General features: G+C 44.3%; 1 protein-coding gene across 1 annotated transcript in view; it reads left to right on the plus strand.

Moving 5' to 3' along the window:
• Positions 1 to 7796, plus strand: part of LOC110326955 (17-beta-hydroxysteroid dehydrogenase type 6) — a 19847-nt gene that overhangs the window by 4100 nt on the left and 7951 nt on the right. Inside the window, exons 2-3 of the mRNA XM_021205614.2 lie at positions 3283 to 3392; positions 5811 to 6137. Coding sequence (XP_021061273.1) covers positions 5822 to 6137 — 316 coding nt within the window. The 5' untranslated portion in view covers positions 3283 to 3392; positions 5811 to 5821. The remainder of the gene's footprint in view (positions 1 to 3282; positions 3393 to 5810; positions 6138 to 7796) is intronic.

Consider the following 7796-nt stretch of genomic DNA (forward strand, 5'->3'; position numbering starts at 1 on the left):
TGTGTTGTCTGTGTATGTGTGTCTGTGTGTGTTGTCTGTGTGTGTGTATCTGTGTGTGTTGTCTGTGTATGTGTGTCTGTGTGTGTTGTCTGTGTATGTGTGTCTGTGTGTGTTGTCTATGTATGTGTATCTGTGTGTGTTGTCTGTGTATGTGTGTCTGTGTGTGTTGTCTGTGTGTGTGTGTCTGTTGGCCATGCACACATCATGATATGTGTGGGAGGATCCAGAAGACTTGCCCTTTGTAGATACTATAAGATGTGGATTAGTGAGAGGAGCTCATCCTATTTGAAGAGCTTTGTTATTGCTCTTCTCTGTGACAGACCTTACAGTGGGAAAACTGTGACTGCTCACTGACTCGAGTGCAATGGGTCTAGTCAGATCACGGATCAGAGAGTGTCCAGGGGCTTGTGGCAGTATGAGAGTCAAGGTAAGTGCACTTGCCGAAGTGCAAAGTGTAGCTGAAGCAATGTTTACACTGATCTTTAGACCTTTGGCTAAGTGGCCATGGTGTTCCTGAAAGTGAAATAGGTAGAAAGCTCTCAGTCCATACACACAGAAAATTTCTAGAACAAGTTAACAAAAGGCTGCCCTGAGTCATAACAGCAGAGGATTAAGGCCCTTCCACTCATTTCCAGACTTGAGCTGGTTTGAAGACCCAAAACTCTTCAAATGAATGGGAGACCAGGTCTGCTTGAGGAAGGACTTTGTTACAGTTCTATAATTTTTTTCTCCTCATTGTTTGAGCATTTTGTATGTTCATATAATGTGTTTTGATCAAACCAACCCTCATGTTCTCACCTCTAGTGTTCTGCTAATTACCCTCACCATGTTTCCCTCCAAAGTTCATATGTTTTTCTTAAAAACAAAACAAAAAACCCAAACCACTAGTGCTGTCTGTGTGTATGTACGTGGATATAGGACCGTCTACTGGAGCATGGGCCCCATTCCTGGAGAACGTTGACTCTGTCTCCATCCATGGCCACTGATGGCCAGTAGATCCTCAGATGGGGCCAGGACTTTGTGACTTCCTCCTTGTAACCAAAACCCAAGGGCCTTCTACCTTAGTAAAATTCCTTGGCGTCCAGTCATGTGGAACATGCAGAGAGAGTCCTTCTAAGGTGAAGAATAAGTTTTTGCACATGGACCCTCCTACCGCCAAGAGAGCAGCATGACACTTAGTGGGCCTATTTGGAATTTGTAGGCAACACATTTCTCACTTGGGTATATTACCCTGACTTGCACATACCAAGTGACCCAAAATGCTCTAGTTGTGAATGGGGCCTGGACAGGAGAAGGCTTTCAACAGGTCTAGGCCACTTTGCCAACCTCAGTACATGATCCAGCAAACTTAATGGTATATTAGGTGTCAGTGGCATGGGAATGCTGCTTGGAGCCTTTGACAGCCTCTCATAGCTGAATCAAAGCACTGAGATTTGGGATTTTTTGAGCAAGGATCTACTGTCATATGCAGACTCCCTCCCTCCTTCCCTCCCTGCCACGCCCACTCCAGTGAAGTCTGCTTGACAGGCTGAGAGGCCTGGAAGCACTCTCGAGGCAAAGAGTTTCAAGGAAACTCAGCCTCCTGGAACCTTGGCATTCTCATAACCCGTATACTCAAACCCTATCCCCACATTAGTATGGTGTATGCTCTCTTTCAGTATTATAAGTGCCTTTAAAGATTGAATTTTAACATAGGTGAGCCTCCACCAGTGTTCCAATGTCCTAGAAAATCCCTGAAGTGGAAGAGCTTGGAATTCAGTAGGATTCAGTGAGAAGGTTATCTATTTACTAACATTCAAATTTACTTCTAGTAAAGACCCGGTGAAACTAATTAGGCATTACAAAGAACAGAGCCGGAATAGCTCAGGGCTAGTCTGCAGAGTGATTACTGAGGACATGGAATACGTGTAGACTAGTCTGCGGCACCTCCCTCCCTCCCTCCCTCCCTCCCTCCCTCCCTCCTTCTTTCTTTTTTTCTTTTTAAAAAAGATTTATTTACTTTATGTAACTACACTGCAGCTGTCTTACCATAAGAGGGCATCACATCATCTCATTACAGATTGTGAGCCACGATGTGGTTGCTGGGACTTGAACTTAGGACCTTTGGAAGAGCAGTCAGTACCCTTAACTGCTAAGCCATCTCTCTAGCCCTCTCCCTTCCCTTTTTCCTTTCCTTTCCTTTCCTTTCCTTTCCTTTCCTTTCCTTTCCTTTCCTTTCCTTTCCTTTCCTTTCCTTTCCTTTCCTTTCCTTTCCTTTCCTTTCTTTTCTTTTCCTCTTTCTTTCCTCTCTCTCTCTCTCTTCCTTTCTTTGAAACAGGGTTTCTCTGTGTAGCCCTAGTTATCCTGGAACTTGTTCTGTAGACCGGGTTGGTCTCCAGCTCAGAGACTGGCCCGTATTTGTCCTGCTGGGATTAAAGTTGTATGTCGCCACACCCAGTAACTATTCTCCTTTCAAGAGACTGCTTTCTTGGTCTGCTCTTGGGACTTATTAGAAATTGAATATTTGATAATGGGCCACCAAGCTACCATGCAACTTGAGCTGTCCAATATGAACTGAGTATTATCTGACACACCCAGCTGCAGAGTTGGATGTGAACAGTGACAATCCATCATCAAATGGATGTGATATATGTGTGATTGGGCCTGGGGTACAGGTCAGTTACATGAAGAAGTTGCCCAAATGCACATGGGTTTTGCACATGTTATAATGTCACCTGCCCCAAACATGTACCTTTGGCTTCATGGGGTGTGGCCTGTGATTGACTGACTGAGGAAGAGAAGATTCATGGGGTGTGGCCTGTGATTGATTGAAGATGAGAGGCTGCTAGGACCTAGTTTGTGGGTTTCTCTGCACACTATGCTAATATCACCCAGAAGTGGACAGTTACAGTATTACAGCTCCTTTCTGAGACAATCCCCAAGAACACCAGGGAAGGCAGATCTTCACAGTGGGCAGAATTTGACAGAATTTGAGGCAGTACGTAAGGTTGTGCATTTTTCTTTGAAGGAAAAATGGTCAAATGTGCAATTATATACTGATTCATAGCAATTATATATATATATACATACATATATATATATATATATATATATATATATATATATATATATGTATATATATATCCTCTGGGCTGGTCTGTAGGGGATTAGAGGAGGAAGGAAGGAAGCCCTCCCCCAGAGCGAGTGGCTCCTTATGGTGGAGATCTAGACCCAAATCTGAGGGAGAAACTGCTGGCTACCCCTCCCTGCTCACTTGGAACTCTGCTCTCTTGGCCATCATAGACTGAAGGAAGACCTGAGGCTCTCCAGGAATCCTCAAAGCTTTCCAGGACGGACTGAGATTGATGAGGTGTTTGGCACTGAGTCTGTCTACTGTGCTGTCATCACAGACAGTGAGTATCGTGTAAGCAGATCTAAACATCCCCTTTTCCTCTAGAGAAGTGTATGCATATATAATGTGGTTTGATCATATCCCCTCCATTCATTTTCACTCCTCTTCCTTGGAGCCCCTTTCCCTAACAAGCTCCCTCTTCGACTGTCTTGTCAGTGAGGGACCTTCTGAGCCTTATTAGGGTGCTTGTGATAGCATGGGTTGGGAATTATTGACTGTTATCATGGGCACCTGGGACAGGGGGCCCGTCTGTTTTCACACTAAGACTGAAATTTCAGCAAAGAATAGACTGTGAGTTTGTTAAATTGCTGTTTTCAGTTGTTTGGGGGCAGCATCTTGGTTTGTAGCCCTGGTTATCTTTGAACTTGTTGTAATCCTCCTGCCTCAGCTTGTCTAGTGCAAGGTTTATAGGCAATATGCTACTACACCTGACTCAAATGGACTATTCTGTTCATGGTTGCATGTCAGCACCTCACAGTTTCTAAATGTCTGACCAGAGAAAATGTTTGTTGAACAAAAATGATATTTGATTTGACCCTCATACTATATGATATACAATATATAATATGATATATATGAAACGATATATAATATAATATAATATGTGATATGTGATAATATATATTATTTTCTAAGTGGATAGGGTTGGGGAGAAAAGAAAGATGTACTGAAGCAAATACAGAGGTGATGAAAAGGCTGTACTCCTGGATACAGTCTTTTGTACCAGTTCCGAGGGAGATTAAGAATCATTTGAGCTCAGGTGTTCAAGGTCAGCCTGAGCAACATGGTAATGTTGAAAAGCCAGAAAAACTTGTCCTCTGGGACATACTGGAGACTGCCTGCTAGGATTCAAGTGTAAGCTATAAGAGAGAATATGGTAAAGCCAGATGAGGTGGAGCATGTCTTTAATACTAGTATTCAGGTGGCAGAGGTGGGCAGTTCTGATCTACATAGTGAGTTCCAGGTCAGTCATGGCTATATAGCAAGACCCCTTCTTAAAAAAAAAATTAAAAAGAGAAAAAGAGAATAAATTAAGAGAAAGGAGGTTAGGAGATGGCACTGGGAAAGCCTACATGATGAACAGGGAATCTGAATTGTGTAGCTTCTCACGGGGAGGCCTCAGTAGGTGCTCATCTCATGACCTCTACCCTGAATTGTGCCGATTCTCACGGGGAGGCCTCAGTAGGTGCTCATCTCACGACCTCTACCCTGAATTGTGCCGATTCTCACAGGGAGGCCTCAGTAGGTGCTCATCTCATGACCTCTAACCTTACTCATAGTGACTACCTAGTCGCCAACACTTAAAGGCTACAAAAGATGGTGAGAAGTTCTCCAGAACTCTGTATGGAGACAGGCAACCATGAACACTAACCTCGCCTTTTCTTTTTAAAATTGTTTTGTAGTTAGCCTGAGAAGCCGCGAGCTACTGCGTAGCATTTGCATTTTGATGCACACGTATCATTACACTTCATTATTTGTCCCCCCTTTCTTACCTCTTCTCTCTGTTCCTCTTTCTTCCTGAAAAGCTTTTGCTTCTATGTCATGTGGGTTCCTTTATGGTATTGGAGACAGGGTCTCGTGTAACCTCAGACTTCCTATGTAGTAGTTGAGATGTATGTGAAGTAGGCACTGGACCAACTGATACCTCACAGCCAATGAGATGAATTTCAACAGCCCTTCAGGCTGGTCTGTATTTACAAATTGCTTTGCTTGTATTATTTCACTCAAACTATTGAGTGAGTCTTCTGATTCCCCCATCAAACAAATCCCCGTCTAGTGTATTCTCAACTGCCACTGAAAGATTCTTAAGTTTTTTCTTAACCTTTATTTTATGTGTATAGATGTGTTGCTTGCACATATGTCTGTGCACCATGTGATGCAGTGCCCTCAGCGACCAGAAGAGGGAGTCAGATCCCCTGGGATTAGGTTACAAATGGTTGTGAACTGATATGTGGGTGCTGGGAATTGAATCTGGGTTCACTGGAAGAACCACCATTGTTCTTAACTGCTGAGCCACCTCTCCAACCTCCCCTCCCATGCTTTTTGAGACAAAGCTTGGAATGTTTCTTGTAGCATATGTAACTTTTCTTCTTTTTCTTTTCTTTTTCTTTCTTTCTTTCTTTCTTTCTTTCTTTCTTTCTTTCTTTCTTTCTTTTTTTTGTTTGTTTGGTTTTTCGAGACAGGGTTTCTCTGTATAGCCCTGGCTGTCCTGGAACTCAGACCAGGCTGGCCTTGAACTCAGAAATCCGAAGCCACCTGCCTTTTCCTCCCAAGTGCTGGGATTAAAGGCGTGCACCACCAGGTCCGGTATCTCTGTTTCTTTTACTGGCAACCAAGATCCTGGCTGATACAAGTGGTCTTTGACTAAACCATATCCAAAGACTTTTGTGTGACAAAATCTATTCTCTTTCTATTCAAGGACATCCCCTCATGATGTGGTTCTACCTGGTAACTCTTGTGGGCCTTTACCACCTTCTGCGTTGGTATCGTGAGAGGCAGGTGGTGAGCCATCTCCAAGACAAGTATGTCTTCATCACGGGCTGTGACTCTGGCTTTGGGAACCTGCTGGCCAGACAGCTGGACAGGAGAGGCATGAGGGTGCTGGCTGCATGTCTGACGGAGAAGGGAGCCGAGGAGCTGAGGAACAAGACCTCTGACAGGCTGGAGACAGTGATCCTGGATGTCACCAAGACAGAGAGTATTGTGGCAGCCACTCAGTGGGTGAAGGAGTGTGTTGGAGACAAAGGTACAAAGAAATAGGTTCACTTTTAATTTGTTTAGGCAGGAATATGCAAAGTTATATACCATATACATGCCTGGAGACAGGGTTTAAAACACTAGCTTTGTCACTTGAAGGACTATCATGACTTTGTTTCTTTCTTTTTAAGATTTATTTATTTATTTTATATGAGTACCTGTAACTGTCTTCAGACACACCAGAAGAGGGCATTGGATCCCATTACAGATGGTTTTGAGCCACCATGTAGTTGCTGGGAATTGAACTTAGGACCTCTGGAAGAGCAGTCAGTGCTCTTAACTGCTGAGCCATCTCTCCAGCTCCTTTCTTCCTTCCTTCCTTCCTTCCTTCCTTCCTTCCTTCCTTCCTTCCTTCCTTCCTTCAAATCTTCAATATAATGATGTTTAATTCTTTTTATTTAAAAATTTTTCTTCAATAATTTCCTGCAGTATATATTTTTATATTCTTTTCTGTCCCCCAACTTCTCCAGTCCCTCCACCAACCCAACTTCACATTCTTTCTTTCTCTTAAAAATAAAAACAAAGCCGGGCAGTGGTGGGGCACTCCTTTAATCCCAACACTTGGGAGGCAGAGGCAGGCAGATTTCTGAGTTGGAGGCCAGCCTGGTCTACAGAGTGAGTTCCAGGACAGCCAGGGCTACACAGAGAAACCCTGTCTCGAAAAACAAAAACAAAATAAAAACCAAACATACAAAAAATAAAAAAAATAAAGAAATAAAAAAGGATAAAACCACTAACAGCAAGGTATCTGATCCGTGTGGCCTGACCCGGCTGAGTGCAGGCCTCGCCCTGGACTAGGTTAATGCGCTCAATGACTCCGGCTGAGTGCAGGCCTCGCCCTGGACTATGTTAATGCGCTCAGTGACCCGGCTGAGTGCAGGCCTCGCCCTGGACTATGTTAATGCGCTCAGTGACCCTCAACTGGGTAAAAACTGATCTCCGTCTCTCAGCATTTACCATTCGCTAACAGCTTCTCAGAGAGTGGCGAGGCTGCGCAGACCCTCCTCCTTCCCCTCCTCTCCCTCTTCCTCCCTCCTCCCCTTCCTCCTCCTCCTCTTCCTTTCCCCCTCTGCCTCTTTCTCTTCTTCCTCCTCTTCTTCCTCTTTCCCCTCTTCCTCTCCCCTTCTCCCCCTCCTCTTGTTGTTCTTTCTCCTCTTCCCCTTCCTCCTACCCCTCCTCCTTCTACCACCACCAATGAAGTTCAACTTGTTCTGCCCATATATTTCCACTGGAGTTTGGTCAACTTAGAAGGGGCTACACTCCCAGCAGCTACCAATTGCCAATAATTCCTTTGCTTGGGTAGAACTTCATTCTCACCTCTTCTCTCCATGATGGAATTTCATGTGGTTGAGCTTACACAGATCTTATATGTGTTGTCACAATAGATGTAAGTTCATATGTTCAGCCTTCCTGTTGTATCCTGAATGTGCTGTTCCCTTGTAATCATCCCCTGCCCCTGGCTCTTACACACTGTTGCTACCTCCTCTCTAATGACCCTTGAACCTTTGGAGGTGGGGTATGATATAGATCTGTTACTTAGCCAGGCGTTGTGGTGCACGCCTTTAATCCCAGCACTTGGGAGGCAGAGGCAGGCGGATTTCTGAGTTCGAGGCCAGCCTGGTCTACAAAGTGAGTTCCAGGACAGCCA

This window comes from Mus pahari, chromosome 9 (genome assembly GCF_900095145.1).
Source record: "Mus pahari chromosome 9, PAHARI_EIJ_v1.1, whole genome shotgun sequence".
NCBI lineage: Eukaryota > Metazoa > Chordata > Mammalia > Rodentia > Muridae > Mus > Mus pahari.